Source organism: Aquila chrysaetos, chromosome 14 (genome assembly GCF_900496995.4).
Source record: "Aquila chrysaetos chrysaetos chromosome 14, bAquChr1.4, whole genome shotgun sequence".
Taxonomy (NCBI): Eukaryota; Metazoa; Chordata; class Aves; order Accipitriformes; family Accipitridae; genus Aquila; species Aquila chrysaetos.
Genome location: NC_044017.1, coordinates 32,069,256 through 32,090,872, shown reverse-complemented (window position 1 = coordinate 32,090,872; position 21,617 = coordinate 32,069,256). Strand labels below are relative to the sequence as shown.

Sequence of the window (21,617 nt, the reverse complement as noted above, 5' to 3'; positions counted from 1 at the left end):
CAGTGTAACCCAGAGAGGCTGCAACTTACTGCAGTATTTGTATTACTGAAATCTCTTCTCTCTGTGGCAATGGTTTTAGCAGATACTACCTTATATTATTTACTAACAAAAAGTTAGCATGGTGACTAAAACCATACTGGAACACAATAATCTTTATAATCTAAACTAGTTACCACAAATACTAATTGAATAAAAAATACAATAGCTTAAAACACATCATACCTGTTTGAATTCCGAGTCTTTTCCCACCATGACCTGAAGACAGTAGATAACTGGATCACCCTTCATGGGCTGCAAAACCTCCCAAGTGATTTCACAAGTGTGATCATTTATTCTCTCTATCCTTGGTGCTGCAGGAAGAAAACACAAGTGTGACACCTAGCTCTGCTTTCCCCATCACTTAATGTTATATTCTAGTAACTTGTAAAATACTGTATTCTATCTGCTATTTTGTCTCAGAGAAACGAAAGATTCAGATTCAAATGTATTCTTCCTACAATGTTTTCTGGAACAACAACTAATGATTCACATACGTTTCCATTGCTAGTTTAGGTATCATCCAAGAGAAAGCAATAAAATTTGGTGACTGCAAGTGTGTATCGTATGCAAAAAAAAAAAAAAAAAAAAAAAGCTGCTATTCTTAAAATTATTCTAACCATACTAGGAAGAATTTTCATCTCAAATTACTGTAACAGCCTGGTCACTCTCTCCTGGTAAGCACGGATTCCAAGTACAAACGTTCTTATGTCAAAGAATGCATAAACTCCAAGTCTCTCATTTTTTGAGTGAATATTTTAGGCAATTACATGAAAAGAACATTCCCTTACTATGCCTACCTGCACTTGGAAAAGGGCTTAGCATTTTAAATACCCCAAATACAACACAATACCAAAACCAACTTGCCACCCCCCCCCCCCCCCCCCCCCCCCAAATGAAAAAAGAACACCTTTACCTTTCAAGGCAGCTGGAACAGATTTGGGAGTAGTGAAAACATATTCTTGAGAAAGGGGACCTTCACCAGCTTCATTACATGCCTGGATACAAAATTTGTATGAAGTTGACTCACTGAGTCTTTGTACTTTGTATGTATGACATGGTCCCCTGTATAAGGATACAAACCTGAAAATCGAAAGAGTAGCTTATTTTAAACACAGAAAAAGATTTGTGAAGTAGCTACAGTATTGTCTTGAAATCTATTCCCTTAATTTCCCAGAATCTAATGAGAAGTTAAACAGTGTTCTGGCATTACTGTAAAACAATAAGCTCTTTTTCCAGGGCCAAGTTTTTATTTCTCATGTCTTTGAAATAAAAGTCTCCTTTAAACAAAGAGTACTACAGATTGTCTCTTGGCAAAAATGACCCTAAGCATTTTCAGAAACCCTTCTGCGCTTGAAACAATGGGAAAGGATAACAGTCCTCTCTCTCAATGAGATGCATACACTGCTTTTTTTTTGGCCATCTACCCTCCCAACATCTTTAGCTTTTCAAAATTTGGTAACTAGACTTTAGCTTTTTGCTCCTTAGCAACTCTCCCTCACTACACCTAAGAAAGGGTCATGCATCCAGCTGCTCTTGTACATCGTTGTCAGAGACGGGCGACTGATGAAGCTCACTCAGATCCGCACGGGAGGCCAGAGTCACACTTGTAGTGCACACCAAGTCCCATTCTGAGAGCTTTGTAGACTGGCCACTCTCCTTGATGTTGTAATTCTCACATAGACTGATCCTGGCAGTCCTCATTTGATTTCCAATTTTGGTATCCCCAGGACACAGCACAAGCTTCTCTCTTTCTGCAGGGGTTATCATCTCCTTTGACTTTTTCTTTTCTTTTAAATTTAAAACAGATGGCACCAGCACATGACCTAGTCTTTGGTAATGGCAATGAATTTCTCTCCAGTTAAGAGTCTTAATTTCTTTTCCTCTTACAGCAGAGCAATTTCACCTAGCAGATCTATTTTGTCTCACTGTCAAGCTAAAGCTACTCAAGAGATTCAGACACAGTACACAGCGCAGCAGTACTGTTCATTTTACCATTTAGGCAAGGGTACTTGCTGTACCATCTCAGCTTACATTCCAATTTAATGTGAGAGAAGGGATCCCTTAAAATAATAATTTGTACTATATGAGTTTATTTTCCACTAAAAGTAATTGCATATGAAGACAACAGAGAGTAAAGAATTCACTCCTTCCAATATATAAAATCCACAAGACTCATTACACTTGATACTTTGACAAAGTATTTAACCAAACATGAGAGAGAAAAGTGTGCTGGTACAAAACATTTCATTAAACTCTTCATATTGAACTGTAAATAAAAAACTATGAAATTTTTAATCTTGTACTTCCCAGCACAGAACACTAGAGCCCTTCTTGCCTTGCCAGACGAGACGACCTCCTACGTCTGTTGTAAATTCAGCAAAGCATACGGAATTTTGCCCTTTGCTGCCATCTCCCAAGCATCGGACAACAGAGATACAGGGCAAATTAAAGCGATGCCAAAACCAACCTTCCGTTCTTATCCTCCATTTGAAGGTGGTACTGAATGGAGTCAGTTAATGCTTTTGCAGTGCCCTCTCCCCACTTCAGCTTGAGAGTCTGAGAACTGTATGCAGCACATTCCAGGCGAGGTGGGTCCGGGGGGAGAGGCTTTGTTTTCAGTTTTATGGTGTGGCTGAAAGGACCTGCTCCGAGACTGTTTAGGGCTTGAATTCGTACTCTAGTATTTGAAAAAAGAGAGAATAAATTAACTTGGAATTAGATTCTAAAAAATAACTGGTCATTTCCACCATTCACATTCAAGAGACAATAATGGGACCAAACAGATGGTATTTTCTACAGTGAAGACTTGTATCAATGTTATGCTTTGATAGACTGTCATGAATATTTAACATGCAAGAGTGTCATTTTCCTTGCCACATTTTAAGGAGCTGGACTGATTAAAAATAAAAATATGTTAGCGTATTTGCATCATTCACTTTGTGACAAGATGCAAAAGCTCTATCAGCTACTTCAAGAGCGGTCCATCTTCCTGACCCACAGGCCTTGTACCAAAATTTCTGATAGCCACACTGGAGAGATGAGAAAAGGTAAAACCACCCTACCCCCGGAAGAGGTAAATCCATATCTTTGCCTATTATATCGGGTGAGTTCAAGGATGGCTACAGGAAGAGTTTTACAGGCTTTTTGGAACTGATCTGATTCATGTGAAAATAAAGTGATGGCGCCCAGCCACCTCTCTTGCTGTTTTCACTGGTAACACATCTCTGGGTGCCTGGAAACAAAAGCCATCCCGGGTCTGCTTGGAAGGGAGAGGGGAAACTAGAAGAAGTCAAAGGACATGTGGCTGAGGGGTTTGTAGAACTCGAAATTCATGGATAATTTTTTTTTGGATACTCCATGAAAAACAATGCTGGCATTAAGTTTACAAGTAAGAATTAAAAGAAGTAGCCAAGAAATTTATTTCTAAACAGGAAAAAGCAGAGAACAGGAGAAATCTGAGGCTCTCTGCATATCTCACAGGTAGCCATAGACAGCAAAGTGTGTCTAATCTCATTTTGCAGACCAACATTTGCTTGTCTGAAACAGTGTCTAGGTAACTGGAAAAAAGTAATCATAATAATTAAATTCTGAAACAATCAACCACACAATTTCAAAATATTGAAGCACAAATGTGTGTGCAGGCTTATGAATAAATATTTCTCCTTCACTATAGTAATATTTAACATTATGCTAATTTATTATAGCACAGAACTAAGGTTAATATATGCCATTTTTTATTTGCACAAAGAATTGACAGTGTATTCTATAAAAGCACTTTTGTGGGTAGAAGTACAGAAGTATCTCTGCAATAGAAGCTTCTCTTCTTCAGTCTGTTGACACAGAGAGCAATGGCTCTTTGAATTCCCAGCAATATTGTTAAATACTTATAAGGCACACAGAAACACAGTAGTCTCACATAGAGCATTAAAAAAGTAAAAACAAATCTAGATGATATCCTAACTATACTGAAACCAGTGTGGGTTTAAATTCTGACTTCAGTGGGACTGACATTCTCCTTTAACACTGAGGACATGTTTTTGTAACGGGAATGTAGAGTGCCTTCAGGCAGAATTATTGATTTTTACATTTATATTCTTCAGTAACTCTTAGGCAAAACATAAGGGATGATTTTAGCAACTAAAATTCTTCAAAAGAGGTTTAAAATTGATTGATAGATTTTCAAACTGATATTCTTCATGCTGCCACCCAAACACTTGCTATTTCTGCAGAAAAGGCACTGCAAGTTGTGATGAGCTGTCATTAGATCAGACAGTCCAGTCAATAAAGACTGGACATGGTCCTTCCTTGGATGGATTTTATCTTGTCAAACAGATTAGAGGCCATCTATCTATGAAGCAACCAATCCAAAAACCAGTTATGAATCTGAATCTGTAATCTGAATTCAGTTAAACTGACACATTAACCAGACAGATACAACAATACCACAATAAACAAACCAAGATAAATTGTTCTTGAAAGAAAATATAAACAGCACAGCTCATCTATTTATGATGATCATCACTACAAAGCTTCCTTTTGCTCCATGGCTACGTACTAATGCTTCTCTGAAAGTAACGCAGAGAATAAAAGACATACAAGGAAACAAACAAATAAAGAATCTGCTCTTGTGGAAGAAACAGTAGGCTGTCAAGTAGCTGTGCACGGCATACCTGTAGGTAGTATCTGGCTGTAAGCCATCTATAAAATAGGCCAGAACCTTCCCAACAGTTATTGGTTGCTTTTCTCCAAAGTCTATGCTGTAGCCAAGGATTTCAGATCCATGGTCACAAGGCTTTTCCCAGCTTATAGCAAGGCATGTGGAAGGAGAATAGTGTGGACTTTCAACTTCATCTTCACTTAGTCCCCGAAGACAAGTCACAACTGCAGGAACAGAGGCTGGAGTCATACATGCCACTACGTCACTGAAAGGGCCCGCGCCTGCGACATTCACCGCCTGCAAATGCAAAGCAGACCACGTTTTTATGGCGGGGTCAATTCCCGTTTGCAGATTTCACTAACAATAGTTTTACGTCTTTACCTGAACCCTGCAATAGTATATGGTGGCAGGCAAAAGCCCTTTCATTTCACAGTTGAGCCCAGGCCCGCAATAGGAGATTTGCATGCATCCTTCCACACCGCCCCACTCCAGTCGATACTCCGTGACATCAGCTCCATTACTCACTGGAACCTTTAAAATGGATATAAATAGTCAGAAGTTAAATCAACCGAACTCACCACATCTGTATTGGTTTTTTTTTTTCCACAGGAATGCTACCCTCCCATTTCTTTGCTGATTTTTAATTTAGTACAACACAAAAATCAGAATGCATTACTGGCCTTGGGTCACCTATACTTTAAAACCAGTATTTACTCTTGCAGAGACTACTCTATACAAAGTAATTGTGATTTCAGTTGCTTAAATACAGAGACCGTTCAGCATACGGCATTTGGCTTAGAAGTCTGAACAGTCAATGGCAAGAGATGGTCTTCCTGAGAGGGCGATTTGGGGTACCAGAGTTTTCCCTGGCTGGGTCTATAGTGCAGGGATGACAATATGCAAAAGCACACTGGTGCCTAGTGTCTTCATCTTACAGATTAAAGGACTCCTCCTTTGGAGCACATCATGGCTCTTGTGCATGGAAACTAGGCTGCAAGCATAGCGGGAAGCAGAAAATTGTGCGCTCTGCCTTTTCCCAAAGTAAGAGCTGTGAAGCAACTGGGAGAGACATCTAAGCAACACCACAGACCTGGACTGAAATGCCTGTTTTTCTTCACTACCTGCCCTGGGAATCCAAACTTAGCCTCCCAGTTTTGGGAGTTGAATGGTTTAATACTCCTTAGAAATAATAATTTGAAGTACAGTTAAAATCATATGTACCAGTGCCAGACTAAACTATGAGACCATGAAAAGATATCAGAAATGAAGTAATAAAAGAAAAAGCCAACCAAAAAGCCAACCCCCCTCCCCCCCCTCAAAAAATTTCTTAGATCACGAAGAAAACAGAAGAAAAATGCTGCTGCTGTTTTGGATTAAATATTCCAAGACAGCAATCACACCAAGGTGCAGATAATAATTGCTCCAAAGCATGTTTTTTTCTTTACCCTTCTCTTGAGAGAAAAGTATTTGCTACTTTCAGCATTAGGCTATGTGAAGACAAGTGACTGAATACAAAGAGCATTTCAAAGGATAACATTTGGTGCTCCTGAGCTGTGACTGACAAGGACTGCCCTTCCCTTCTCTCATTTACAATGAGATGTGTTTGGGGAGAGAACTAACGCAGCTGTGGATGGCTGTGCAACTGTCAGTGAAGACGGAGTCATTTCTCAATGTTACCGCTGTTGCTGCTGTAGATCTAATGCAGTTCACCTTAACAGAAGTAGGGGAGTCCAAGCCAAGGATGACAACAGGGATGACAACAAATCAGGGGGAAGCATTTGATATGCTGAAGGGTATGGCTACCAGAGGAATTTCAACAAGCAGGATCTGATACAAACTTCAAGACGTTCAACCGAGACAAAGGCAAACACAAAGTCCTGGACCTGGGATAGAAGAGTACAGGCTGAGGAGCAACTTTATCAAAAAAGAACCTGTGTGTCCTGGTGAGAAAGTTGAACGTGAGTCAGCAATGTGTGTCTGATGAAGGCGAACTACATACGGGCTGTATTAGCAAAAGAGCAGCAAGAAGGCTAAAAGGAGTAATAATTCCCCCCTACTCAGCACTTGTGAGGCGTCATCTCCAGTACCATGTCCTGTCTCGGGCTCCCCAATTCAAGATAGACATTGACATAATGGAGTAAGCCCAGTGAAGGGCCGTGAAGGTGGAGTGCAACACGCAACAAAAAGGTAAGGCTTATTTGATATTAAGATGATAAGGTGAAGGGGAGATCTTACTGCTGCCTTAAATTACTTACTGGGAGGGTACAAAGATGATGATGTCAAATTCTTCTTCGAGGTGGCACAGTGGCAAGACAAGAGACAATAGTCATGACTTGCACTAAAGGTTGTTTTGACTAGACATAAAGGAAAAAAAATTCTACAGCGTGAGAGAGTTTGCCCAGAGACAGCTTTACCAGGCTGCAGAATCTTCATCCTTGGAGATGAGTAAAATTTGACTGGACAAGGCTCTGAGAAACCTGACCTAAATTTGAAGTTAGCTCTGCTTTGAACAGAAGGTTGACCTAAATGACATCTAGAGGTCCACTTGTACCTTAATTACTCTGTGATTCTATAAAGCGGACATATAACATTGGTCAAATTAATCCTACCTGAACACTGTAAGAGATCTCTTCAAAAAGCCTTGCCTTGTAGACATTTAAGGAGAGCTCCTCTGACATACCCAGTAGGAAGCATGAACTCTACCTTCCAGGTAAATAAAATAGTTTAATCTTATTTTCTGTACAGTTCTGTAGCTCAGATACTTCACTCCATCTCAAGTCACTGAAAAGCTGTGTTTAAACAGTATTCCCAGATAGAATCTTCCCTTTTACAAGCTTAATTTTTATCTATTGTATTTTTTTTAATCGGATATCTAAATACTACATGTTTATAGGAAGTCTGCGAGGCTTTTGCTACATTATTACTGATCTAATTATATAAATTAAATCAGCTTATAAAACCAGCAAATGCACAGTAATCTATTGCGTTATGTGAATATAATCGCTCTGAGGAAAGATAACTACATTAAAGAAAAATTTTAAGAACAGCCTGCATCACTCAGAAATGCAGGGCAGCAGTTGTGGCAAAACTCTTAAACAAAAGAGCAAAATAAGATCTCAAGTACCTGCAGGCTGCCAACTTACAGCTGTCACGTGATGTTATGATGAATGACTTGAAGGTTTTACCTACCAAGTATTGGATAATCAGGTAAATATGTTTAAAAATGTGATTAAAATAGAGTCTTAAGCTTTTAAAGTTGAACTTAAAAACGTAGCGGACAACCATGTTAAGATAGGCGTAACATGGCGTTCTTACCTCCCATGACACCTGAGCACATGCAGCAGATCTGCATGTCACTTGAGGGGGCTTGCACTGATCTGGTGGTCCAGGTGCTGTAGTTATTTCACATTTTTCCGAGTAAGGTCCAAACTATTAAAAAGGGAGTTGATACGACTAAATTGTAGAAATAAAATGACTACTTTTTAAATAACAGTTTACCATATTAGGGACACATAACAGGAGCCTGAAACTTTGTATTACTTGCTTATAAAATAAATCTTTGTGGACTGTGGATTCAGGATTTATTTCAGTATCTAACTATTCTCCAGAATAGCTGCAAGACTACTCTTCTCTACAGCAAATGCAATCAGAATAAATGTGACACTTCAAACTCTCAGGCAAAACAGGAAAGTGCTATCCAAATCCTTATTTTGAAGTTACATGGTGGCTGCACTGGAACATAACACAATTTGTAACTGCCTATTTATACCTATCTAAAAGAAATAAAGGATTCAAAAAATGCTTGAGTTATAAACGCCTCTTTGTGGGTGGGGTGGGATAAAAAGTTAGGTCAGTGCTTTAAAGCCTTAAGCTGCAGACCTCTCCACAAAGAGTGTCAACTGATCCTGATAGTTCTTATGAAGAGAACGTTATTGAACAAATGCAAGCAGCCCTGACTCTCTCTCTTTAAATCAGGACTTTGGATACATAATTAAATAAAGCTTGTTCTACAGCAACAATTGATTTAAACACATTTAATACTCCAAATAGAGAAAATATTCTTGTATCTGATAGAACATGTACTCAGAAGTTAAACTAAATATATTAAAAAAAGAGAGTCAGGAAATTGTTATGTTCTAAAACACCAACAGCTGTAAAAATAAAGGTCAATCAATTTACAAAGCTGTATATAGAAAATAATTTACTACCTTACTTCACATGAGAATATTAAAGTTGCAACAATGCTTAGACAAAGTACTTAGCATTTCCTAACCCTTTCCCAATACTATTATTCAGATACAAAACATAATTAGCTATTTTCTCCTCCCTTCATCTAAAATCCCCTTTATTATAAACTGATGTTTAACTGTCTGTTCCCACACAACAATAAGCTATGTGAATCAAATGACCCTAAATTAGGAAATACTAATTTTAAAATTACTGTGAAAAGCTTCTTTTAAAAGAGAAGATTCTTAATAGTGATTGCAGTCTCTGGAACTAATTTAATTTCAGACTGCCTCCTTACCCCAGCCTTGTTAGCTGCTCGCAGTCTGAAGTTGTACATCCTCCCTGGAAGAAGGCTGCCTACTGTGCATTCAACATCAGAGCCTTGGTAAACATCTCTGTGTTCATCAGTTTCTGTCTGAAACATTTCCAGACCATAACAGGTAATGGGCGAACCACCATCTACCTGAGGCGGCCCTAAAAATAAGAAAGAAAGAAAAGCTTATTTAACTTTAACACCTAAGACATTTGGATCTCTTATGCTTACTAATAGTTGTAATTGAATTACCCCAGCGCAGCTGAATTTCTCTTGCTCTTGGTCTACCCTGTAGCCTTGGAGGCTGGCATGGACCAGGAACCACTGCCGGAGTCTGCACCAGTAAAGAATCAGATGCCTACAAAGGAAAAATAGATTAATGAAGTCGTCTAGGCCAAAACAAGCACTATCAATTATGCTGCAAGTAAAGGCAAATCCTTGAGTCAGAAACAGGATCTTCCATTTTTTGAACTACATCTTCAAATATATGAAAACGCTTAAGTGATCTGGTATGTATTTCTCACAGTACCTATATAAAACGTGCTACAGCAATCACACAATATGCAAAATTAACTTTTGCTTTTGTGTTTTGATACACATGGAAGGGGTAGAATTAAAAACAGTGGTTAATTATCAGTACAAACCTAGTATAGATGCTTGAAATACGACTTGTTCAATGTAAATTCATTCTCTTTTCCATCAAACTGCAGTTTAATAATTTCTAAAACCTTACTCTAAGGGTTGTATACTTTCTGTGCAAGAACCTCTGAGAAAGCAAAAGTGGGCAGAAATGTCAATCAGAAGAGACTTTTAAAAAATTGAGATTTCAACTTTTTCATTGCTTAGTAACATTTAATGTGCAACAAACTTCCACCTCTGATCTGAAGTGCGTGGAAAAATACATACATAACAACATGCAGCAGATGGCATTGACTGTTCTGGATGCAGACAGAAATGAATCAGAGACAACGCGGGGTTATTAGCTTCAGTGGATACAGAACAAATGCAAAGTTGGTAAGCCTTTTAGTTTACAAAAGAGATGCATCTTAGAGTCTCATTTCACAACTGCTTTCTACGTATATTCCAGAAAGAGTGCAATGGAAGCTCTGCTGCTTTTCAGTTCCTTTGAAATGTATGTTGTGCTGAACAACTGATGCTACTTAAAAAGCAGAACGTTTCTCAGGAGGCATATGTCCATGACAAGCTACAGAAAAGTTTAATTACGTCTCTCTTTACTATTCTTCTGTTGGTTTCTGACACCTTCAGAAAGTATCAGAACTTCCTGAAAGTTATTTTCTCTTTGGTACTCAAATGATGTTTACCCTGAACTAACGGGGTTGGGCTGTGGGGAAGGAGGCTGGCAGAGTGCAAGTCTCCAGACGTACATGCACTCGTGGTTAGGTGACTGAGAAGGATACCGCCTGCGCCCTTCCCCGGTACCGCAGCGAGCTGAGCTATGGCGAGAGGGAAAGCACTGCGGCTGAGCCAGCACCGCAGGAGACCGGATTTGTTCTTGCGAGAAGGTGGCTGTGGGCAAGGCTGTCATTGCAGGAGGCTTCTACGTGGAGGAAGAACACGTGCATTTCACATAGTAAAGGGGGGCTGGGGAAGAAACGGCAAACACCGAGAGTGCAAGGCTTTAAGATTTTTCAGGAGATCAGCTTGACAGTGAAGCCCTGCTGGAAGTCTGTAGAGAGGCAGGGCTGGCTTTGACAGACTCGCTGCTAGGAAGAAGGGAGAAGAATACAGCATGACGTTTTGGCACTGGAGGCTGAACTACACCACAGATGTGACAGTACAAGCGTGTGCGTATGTAATGTGTATAGATGAGGGAGCATAGTATGGCACACCAAATTGTTTGGGAATACTGAAAAATAGGGCAATGTAAACATTTTGATTGTGGCTGAGACAGCACAGGAAGATACCAGGGAGCACAACCCTGTAAAGCCCGAGGAAATACTCTGTCCTCCCCTGCCTACTGGGCTGACCTGGCTGCTCACAGACAGGGTACTCCACTGACCATGTGGAAAACATTAAATTTACACTGCCGTCTTGGGTTAGGCCTTAAGAAATGACATTATATCAACGTTTCACACAGGAAAAGAAATAGTATCTGTTTCTGTAAATAAGAAAAATCACTTTTAACAAAATATAGTATCAGAAAAGAATATTCACATTTATTTCTTTAAGAAATGGGCAGAGACTTGAAACACTGTGCACCAATACTGGAACTTTTTTGAGGTACTAATTGTGGGTATTTTGTTAGGCACTTCTGTACAGTATTTACTTATTAACTACTGGACCAGATTTTTCTTAAAGACAGAGAAATTTTGTTTAATAAAAATATTAGCTCATATTACCATGCTTTGTCCTCCTTCCCCAACGCAATATACACGTAAGCGATAGGAACAGCCAGGATTTAGTCGGTCACACACATGTTCCCTAGCAGCTCCGCTGTATATTGTGTCCCATTTGTTTCCTGAAAGGTTAGGAATAAGTGTGCAATGAACCAAGGTGTAATTTGCCACACTTCAGTACCAGTCACAGCAGGTATCGTAGCTTCACTAAGTGTGTGCCTGATGTTTATCAAAAAAATTTAAGGCTTGCTTTGAGTTTCCTAGAAAAAGATCCAGTCATTTCATAAAGAAAGTTTCCTACATAAATTTGTGTACATCTGCTGAAGTGAAATATTTTCCTTATTTGGTATTCACATTAACTAGGAGAGAATCTACTTTTAATGAAGTAATTATTACTGGGCCAGCAAGTACATTCAAACATCATAACCAAATAAACAGAAAGACATTCAAAAGCAAAATTTTCCATGGAAAAGAAACTTTTAATTACCACATTCATTTTGCAGACTGCAACTACAGTTTACAATTGATAAAGCTTGTTCCTGTATTCCTGAATGGCCCAGCATCATCTGAAATACTGATTTCATTCTTTGCTATTCAGCCAGGTTCTTATATCAGAAACCCTTTAGCATTCTCTCTGTCTTTTTAAGAGATTAAGCGGGAAACCTGGGGACTTTTAATTAAATCTCCAACAACTCAATACATCACAGAATTTAGAGGACTGGGAAATGTAATGCACAGCTCACTAAATCTGCATGAAAGACTCAGGCAAATCATTCCAAAAGTGACTTCATGTGGACACGTGATGCGGTAAGGAAAGCAAGAGACTAAGTATCAAAAGAACCACTGCTGAGACCCCTGACAGGGCTGCCATCACAACCCGGGGACAGCGCGCTCTCTCAATCTGACACAGCACTGGAGAAGTATAAAGTTTCATTCTCAACGTGACTGTGTTTCTCAATTTAATAAGGTTATTTAAGAGGTCTAGATTTGTAAATAATTTAGCTGGATAGCTTTATGTCCAGTTTAGAAATATTGTTCATTTCCCTTCTGTATGAAATGACAGAAAAGCAAATAGCAGAAACAGTTATCCCAACTGCACCACCGTTCTCCTTTAATAGTGATAAATGGAGCACTAGTTTTTCCTTCATCTGTCAGACATCCAGCAAAGCTACGTGGCCCTGTCTTCTTGCCCTAAAATATATGCAATGTGTTGTTTCATTTCCAAAACAGAATACACCTAATTAGTAAGTTAAACATGGAGCATCTCTTCCAACAGAGTTTTGCGGCATCTTCTTTCTAAGCCAGAGAAAAAGAACCTCTTGTATACAAGTATCAATATCCCTCTTTTTAAATGGCAGTCCCTTGCAATAACTTTCCCTATCATAATACACATTTTACTCTTCCCACAGGTGCACACATGCAGAAAAAAGAACACAGCTGAATGCCAGCATATGCTCCTAATACTTACCATTTACGCCTTCAGACATTTCCACAACATATGTATTTATTGCTGCTCCTCCATTGTCTTTTGGCAGATCTATAAAAACCAGCAATATTCCAACTAAGCGAGGTAAATTAAATGGTTTTGTAGCATTTGGGGAGAATTTACGAAAAAGGTGAAATCAACAGCCGACTGGAGATGGGTGCTTATTTAGACCGATAGCATCCTAGCTAGCCATAGCATTCTAGTTCAGGACAGCTGCAAATCACTCAAATTCTCTACTAAGTGAAGCTGCCAGCTCACAACCCTACTGTATAGTCTACAGAAGAAGAGTGACAAGTGAATCGGGTGCCTGGGAGATGCCACAGCAAACGTTTCAGTTAGTCTGAAGTGCCACGGAAGGCTGCCTGATTATAGTTTCAGGGACATAGAGCCTAATGGTCCTGTAATATGGACTGCAGATAGGAAATGATTATCATACTGATTTGCAAATAAGACTATTTCAAAATTATTTAAGGACAGCATTTCAAAAGCCTAAATGTTTTGGGAGAGAATAGAAGTCAGGAGTTCTACACTGAAAACTTGATCTTTTACATTTTTAATACATCACCAGAAATTGAGCGCACTATCCTCCCTGGTACAACACTCATGTAAAAGATAGGAACCTGCAGACCTATCTTTGACATACAATCCTACTACTCTCTCAGAGCTGACATAGAGAATGGCACAATTAAAATAATGTGGAAAACCAACATTTTGGACAAATATACAGACAGCATGATATTTCAGTACAGAAGGGTACTGCTGCCATAACATTACATTATGTATGTGCTGGATGAAATGGTGTTGGCTCTTGAGACAAGGGTTACATATCATGTCACACCCGCTAAGTAAACTAAAACTTCTCATATGGCACATGGCACTGTTCTGGTTGGAAGGTAACAAATTACTCTAAATGAAAAATAAAATTATCACATTAATTATCACTCATTTTAAAAAAAAGAGCATTACTGTTCAAAATAATGACTATTAAAGGTTTTATATATAAATATCTTAGATAGTTTTTGATTTACAAAATAGGTATTTCTAATAACTTCATACATTATATATCATCCATACAAGATCAAGCATCAGGCCCGGATGTAGCAAAGCACTGTGGAAAGATGCAAGACTGGACTTGCTGAGTACTACTTATACGCTACAAGTAGCTTTCTTATTATTAATGCAAAAGAATTAAACACACTATTAAACAGAAATAGGTAAGAAGTTTAGTTATCTGTGACAATAAATGAAACCTTTAACTGTTTCATCTTCTGCTAAAGTACTGCATCACACAGTACCGTTTCACCTTCTATTTCACAGCATAAGGGTAAAAAACATCTGAGCCTAAGGAAAAGTTTCTCAAGATCCTTAGCAAATAAAAACATTTATCTATCAAAACCAAACACTTCGAAGAGGTAAGTTGTTCTTCTCTTTTGATAAAAAAAACAGAATTTTACTACTTTTTGTGCCAGAGAAACAGAACTTTTAGTACACAAATTAACACTACTGTTTTTTAAATTATTCTTCCCACATAATTACACTATTATACTGCCACCTGAAATATTTTGAATCAGTATTTTTCTCTTAGTTCCATGAAAACGGATCACAAAGGCTCAGTTGACTGAAGTGTTACTGAAGTAAAATCTGGTCTTCTATATGCAAAAATAGATATATAAAATACATTTATATATATGTAAAATACTGAGGACATACTCTAAACAGAGCTGGACAACAATCTTACCCCAGGTTATTTTAAAACTCTGTGCATGAATTTTTCCTTTCACTGTGGGTTTTGAAGGTGCTCCAGGCTTGTCTGGACAAGTAATGTATTCTACTGTCTCACTTGGACTGCTTTTCCCTTCTGAGTTATAGGCAATGACCTGTAAGTATATAAAAAATATTATAAACAGAACAAATGCACTGGCTAGTGGTATGCTATACACTGTTAATAGTAATGTCAAATTAATTAATATGTATGCTTAGATACATAATAAATTATCACAAGAACTAAAGCTTTTATATACCTTCATTTTACATTTTCATTAGTCCCATAGTTAGACAGTCACTATACCGAAATTAAAAATCCCTGCAAATTGCCAGGAAAAAAAAACACTGCTAAAAAAATCTGAATAACTGGGATTAAGTAGCGCTCTCGTGTTACTACAGTACCTTCTTTTAAGGAAATACATTCAGAGATAAAAAAAAGTATTAACAACAGTAAAGGTGATATAAACTCTTCAGTCCCAAGGGAAATTACGGCAAAGGTTGTCATAAAGTTATTTACAGGCACATGAAGGACAAGAAGGTGATTAGATTTATCAAGAGTAAATTATGGTTGACCAACCTGAGCGCCTTCTATGATGAAACAACTTGCTCAATAGATGAGGGGAGAGCTGTGGACATCATCTACCCTGATTTTACTTTGACATGGTCTCCCACAACATCCATGTGGACAAGCTGGTAAGATATAGACAGAAGAGATGGACCACAAGATGGGTATGGGAAACCTGAGAGAATGCCAGGCTCAAAGGGTGGTGGTTAATGGTTCGAAGGCAAATTAGCAGCTGCTCACGAGTGCATTTCCTCAGCAGTCAACACAATGTCAGATACTATTCAATATCTTTAGAAGTGATCTCGATGACAGGAGTGAATGCATTCTCCCTAGGTTTGCATATGACACCAAACTAGGAGCAGAGAGAGATATGCTAGAAGGAAGAACCGCCATACAGACTTTGACAGGCTGGAAGATGGCATCAACAAGAACTGTATGAGCTTTGACAAAGTCTTGCACCTGGGACGGAATAATCCCGGCAGTTGTACAGTCTAGGGTCTGACCGGCTAGTCAGCTTTTCTTTTTTCAGCTCTGCTGAGAAGGACCTTGGGATTCTGGTGGAGAGTGAGCCAAACGAATCAGCAAAGCATCCTGGCAATAGCAAAGGCAAATCGGTTCATGGGCTGCATCAGTAATTTAGCCAGCAGAACAAGGGATGTGATTACGCCACTTCACTCAGCACTTTTTAAGCCACGCCTGGAATACTGTGTCCAGTTTTGGCCCTCCCAGTTCCAGAGAGACACTGGGAAACTGAAGAGAGTCCAGAAGAGGGCCAGCATGATGATTAGAGGGTTGGAGAACCTGACACAGGAAGAAAGGCTGAGGAACTTGGGTTTATTCTGCTTAAGAAAAATAAGTTTCATTGGGGGGGGGATCTAATCACAGCCTTACGATACCTAAAAGGTAGTTACAGAAGAGATGAAGATACTGTCTTCACAAGGATCTGTGATGACAGGACAAGAGAGGGTAGGCACAAAGCCTTTTAGGGAAAATTCTAGCTTAAGAACAAGCTGCCCAGAGAAGTGGTCAAATGTGCGTTGCTGGAAGTACCGAAGTGCCAGCTCAACAGGGCTAGGGCAGGGTTGAGTTACCTAACCTAATGCCCTGCTTTCTACACAAGTTTGACCCGGATGATCCCCAAAAGTCCCTTCCAACCTAGACTTTCTTGTGATTCCAGGAAAACAAATTGCTGCTGTTCTTTACTTTCTAGTTGTGCCAGCAGTTAGTTCACTACGTATTCCCTTTTGTTCCTAGCAAAATGCTAAACAATCTAAAAAAAAGGTTTTTTGGCTTTTATATTCCTTTTAAAAATAAGCAGAAGCGAAATGACAGCAGTAACGTTAGTACAGATTGAGAAAAGGAAATGCGAGCTAACGTCTCTCAGACTTTAAGTCTCCCAATACAGTTTACAAGATTAACAATCATCTGGTTGCCTTTGTGCCCTTACAAATGAAGTTAAACAGGCACAGTTAGCATTTACGTATTATAATAAGGTTTCCAGTGGTTATAAAGCTTCTTTCAAAAGCTTTAAGGAATATTACTACTAATTAAGTCTTTCTCCTGTATAATAAAAAATTAACCACCTGATTAACACAACATTTGTTTCTCCTTTATGCCCTGTCAATGAGTGAACAGAGACTTCTGTTTACTGTTTTGTTAAGAAAAATAGGGTATAAACATTGATTTATTTTAATGAGAAACTTAGGATGTTTAAGTTAACTATATATTTACTAGTAATGTGTATGATTAACATGTAGGATTACTTTCAAAGGAAGACTATGATCAAGTCCTGCAAAAGCTAGTTTCAAGGTAATTAGCTGTTCTTTAGTTTAAGTTCATGTGTGGCCGTAACAGTCCCAGCTTGGTACAGTTCTTGGAATACACTGTGTATTTTGAATTATTTAAATATTTAAGTAATGTAAAAAAACCCAAGTACCGTAAGATTAATCCCCATCATAACCTTTTCTGCTCAAGAAAGTATCTGCTATAATTTGAAAAGGAGTACTTATATGTTTTAGTGTTAACTCACAACAAACCGACCAACCCTTAAACTGCTACCTTTCATATTGCAAAGAGATGTTGTTCTTCAGCAGCTCCCAACTATTCCTTATGAATTAGTATTTTAGGTGTATGCAAGACAACAGCTATCAACATTTTTTCCCTTGTAGACAGAGATGAGATTATTCTGACTCTGCTTCATACTGCGGGACACGCCTTTAGCTTTGCTCCAAAAATCAAGCAACTGTTCAAGAGTGACTTAGAACACAGAACAGCCTACGTTGGAAGGGACCTGAAAGACCACCTGGTCCAACCTTTCAGGGAAAAGTGAGCCTAGATGAGATTACCTATCACCCTGTCCAGTCGTGTCTTGAAAGCATCCAATGATGGGCACTCCACCACATCCCCGGGAAGGTTGTCCCTGTGATTGAGTTCTCAGTGTGAAAAATTTCTTTCTTATACCAAGATGAAACCTCTCCCAGTACAACTTGCACCTATTGCCCCTTGTCCTCTCCATGCAGCTCCTGTGAAGAGAGCCCCTCTCCTGTTTGTAGCTCTCCTTTAAGTACTAGAAAACTGGTGAGGTCCCCTGAGCCTTCTCTTCTCCAGGGAGAAGAGTCCTAATTCCTTTAGTCTTTCCTATAGGACAGGTTCTCCAGCCATTTGATCCTCTTCACGGCCCTCCTTTGGACCCTCTGCAGTCTGTCTGTCTTTTTTTGAGTTGTGGGGATCAGAACTGGACACAGTACTCCAGGTGCGGCCTGACAAGAGCTGAATACAGTGGGATGATCACATCTCTTATCTCTGCTAGCAGTGCCCCTGCGGATGCAGCCCAGCATCCAGTTTGCCTTTGCTGCTGCAGCGTTGCACTGCTTATAGCCAGTTTGTCCACCAGGACCCCCAGGTCCCTTTCAGGAAGGCTGCTCCTAGCCTATACTGGGCTCCTTGGTTATCCGGACCCTGATGCAGGACTTTGCACTTGTCTTTGTTAATCTTGACTGTTCTTGGTAGCTCATTCTTCTAGCCTGTCCAGGTCTCTCTGTCAGATGGCTCTCCCTTCTGATGGGTTCATCTCACCACTCAGTTTGGTAGCACCAGCAAACTTGGTGAGGGTGCTTTCAATCCCATTGTCCGGATCATTTGTGAAGACGAACAGCGTGGGGCCCCATATTAATCCCTAGGGGATCCTACTATCCGACAGGCTGCCGCCTGAGTAAAAACCATTGACCACCACCCTCTGAGTGTGGCCTGTTGGCCAGTTTTCTACTCATCTTGCAGACCACCAATCCAGTCTGTATCTTGCCAGTTTGTTCAGGAGAAGGCTGTGGGAAACAGTGCTGAATGCTTTGCTGAAGTCCAGGTAAATAACATCCACTGCTCTCCCCAGGCCAACTGAAAGCGTTACTTTGATGTAGAAGGTGATCAGGCTAGTCAGGCATGATCTGCCTTTGGTGTAGGCTTTTCCCAACCATCTGCTTCATTTGGCTTATAATAGTTTCTGTGAGGACTCTTCCATTACTTTCCCAGGGACTGAAGTAAGACTAATAGGCTTGGAGTTCCCTGGGTCCTCTTTTGGGCCCTTCTTGTAGACAGGTATGACATTTGCCCTCTTCCAGTTGTCAGGGATATGCCCTGATCTCCATTACTTTTCAAGTATTACAGATAGCGGCCTTGCAACAACGTCAGCCATTTCTCTTAACACCATGGAGTGGATTCTGTCCTGGCCCAGAATCCACTGGGTTGAGCCCTTGCAAGGGGCCACAGCCCAGCCCTTCCTCCACCACTGGTGGGTCAACACGTGCCTTGCCATAGCTACTTGATCCTGTGATCTGGGGTCCAGCTGTGCCAGCAGACAGAGGCAAAGAAGGTACCAAGAATCTTGCCTTATTGGCATTATTAGTAACTTGCTTCTCTGCCTTGTTTGGCAATGGGCCTACGTATGTCTTCCCTGTGCTTCTGCTTACTGCTCATGTATCTGAGGAACCCTTTCTTGTTGTTCTTGACATCTTTGGCCAATTTCAGTTCTAGCTGATCCTCAACCTTCCTCAGTGCATCTCTGCATGTCCTAGCAAGGTTCTTATAGTCCTCAATGGCTATTTGGCTGCCTTTCTACAGCTGGTATGCTTCTTTTTGCTTTTAACTACACCCAAAAGCTCATTGTTAAGCCAGACTTCATCCTGAGCTAACAAGTTCAGCCCTCAGGACTTACCAGAATGGGCTCAGCACCACGGTAATATGAATGATTTACTAACTTGGGCTCAGTCCTATGCTAGCACTGAGAAATGTTTTTGATCAAAGTTGCTCCTTACCCCAACACTTTCAGATGTGTTTAGAGTCTATCAAAGAACCCCATAGCTACACTGAGTAATATTACCCATGTACATGCAACACAGAAGCCAAATAAAAGAACCCAACTGTTAAGAACATTGACTCATGACATGAATTTCAAGATACCTGCAACTGTGTTATGCCCTTGCAGAGGTTCTTATTCCTTCTGCAGAGACAATTAATGAAGCAGGTGTTCAGCTGATAGTTTTAAGAGATTGAAATTTTAAGAAACTGGCATCAAATTTGGTTTTCCTTAAAAAAGGCCCTCTCCACTTCTGAGTCAATCTCAAGCTACTCTGGTGCAAAAATAACCCCAAATATATGAAAAAATCTTACCCTAAATTTATATTTTGTACTACGCCTCAAATTCTTCACTGTGTAGGTAAGATCGTCACCATCATATTTTGGCTTGAAACCATATCCCTGCAGAATTAAACAGGATTACTTGAAACATTGTATTTGCAGACCAGACCATGCAACATACTTCATACAAATAAATCACTGTTTCAGACTGTAATTATTATGCTCCTCTGACAAAGTAGTAAGTGCACCTTCATTGTGTAAACACAAGAGGTTTTTTTGGAGAGGAGGGAAATTAATTTACCATTCTCCAATCAGAAGAGGAGAAAAGAACAGTAAAGAAAAACATATACAGTGTCAACAGAAACTATAGTTAACAGTGTCAAAGGGTAGAACAGGACTCATTTTAAAACAAAGGTGGTGAGGCTGAAATGACATCTAGAGGGACCACACTTCATGATGCAATTACTTTGATCCAGCTCTTATAAGACTTAACTTTCACACACAAATTCACAAAGTTAAAAGTAATTTAAAAGTCTCTGCAGGATTGGGGCTTAATAACATTAATAGCTTTCTCCTTTTCATTGTGACAGTAATTGTTATGTGGCTTAGTCACAGCATTGACAAGTCATTAGCTTCATTTCAGAAAATAGAGTTCCTTGTAGAATATTTCAGCAAAAGTAATCGTTGTTACACTTAATACAATAATGTATCAAACACACATTACAGTCTCTTTTCTTATTGAGAATAAGTATTCTAAACTTACTGAGTTCTCATCCTCCATCTCTAATATATACGAGATTCCTTCATCTGATGGTGTTCCTGAGGGTTTTGTCCACTGTAGGGATAACCAAGTAACTCCAGCATTAATCAGCAAAGGACTTGCTGGTGTGGTTGGGGCAGTGCCTGAGGTATGATACAGGACTTCTTCACTAAAACCACTGTTTAAAACAGACAGTATGTAAACTAACTAGACACAATAATTAATATCTAGTAAAACATAATTCTTACTAAACACAGCTATGACAGTTTCTTGGACACGTGCACAGCTGGAAATTGCAAGCTGGTACATGCAAACAACTTAACTTGCCCACAAGTCTGTCAGTAACAAAACATCTGAACAACGTTAACATGTTCACAACTGAAAGAATTCTTTGTATGATGTAATTACAATGTTTTGCTAGCCAAAACATTTTGCTTTTTCATATTGAGTCATTAGTCTAAAACAGCAGAGCTCTATATGCAATAATGTACTAATACCACAGCGTCCTTCCTATTCTAAGTGAAAACATGAAGACATAAAAGTATATATGGGAAGACTTAAAAAAAAATTTTGCTTCCCAGGCAGCAATTACGTGCTTCAAGTATACTGTGAAGTACCAGTTTCTCTAGTGATTCAGAAAGTAACAGAGTAATAGCCTCATTAAATGTTAAGTTACTTTAAGAGTTGCCAATATGAAAGTCTTATTGCGGAACAAATGAAGTAGAGTTTGCACCTCTGAATCTCCTAACACAACTGTTAACCTTATCTGATGATGCTTAGATAGGCCTTGAAGTGAAAATACAAATAAGTTACATAAAAA

The 21,617-nt window shown here is 39.3% G+C and overlaps 1 protein-coding gene across 6 annotated transcripts in view; it reads right to left on the bottom strand.

Annotated features, from left to right (window-relative positions):
- FNDC3A (fibronectin type III domain containing 3A) overlaps positions 1-21,617 on the bottom strand; it is a 126,383-nt gene that overhangs the window by 5,098 nt on the left and 99,668 nt on the right. For all 6 annotated transcript variants that reach the window (XM_030036272.2, XM_030036273.2, XM_041128717.1 and 3 more), the window contains 13 exons: positions 20,801-20,975; positions 20,071-20,157; positions 14,818-14,956; positions 13,062-13,130; positions 11,597-11,715; positions 9,489-9,594; positions 9,222-9,397; positions 8,012-8,125; positions 5,078-5,227; positions 4,710-4,993; positions 2,507-2,716; positions 953-1,119; positions 223-350 (listed from right to left, as the gene is read on the bottom strand). In XM_030036272.2, the coding sequence (XP_029892132.1) occupies positions 223-350; positions 953-1,119; positions 2,507-2,716; positions 4,710-4,993; positions 5,078-5,227; positions 8,012-8,125; positions 9,222-9,397; positions 9,489-9,594; positions 11,597-11,715; positions 13,062-13,130; positions 14,818-14,956; positions 20,071-20,157; positions 20,801-20,975 (1,924 nt within the window). The remainder of the gene's footprint in view (positions 1-222; positions 351-952; positions 1,120-2,506; positions 2,717-4,709; positions 4,994-5,077; positions 5,228-8,011; positions 8,126-9,221; positions 9,398-9,488; positions 9,595-11,596; positions 11,716-13,061; positions 13,131-14,817; positions 14,957-20,070; positions 20,158-20,800; positions 20,976-21,617) is intronic.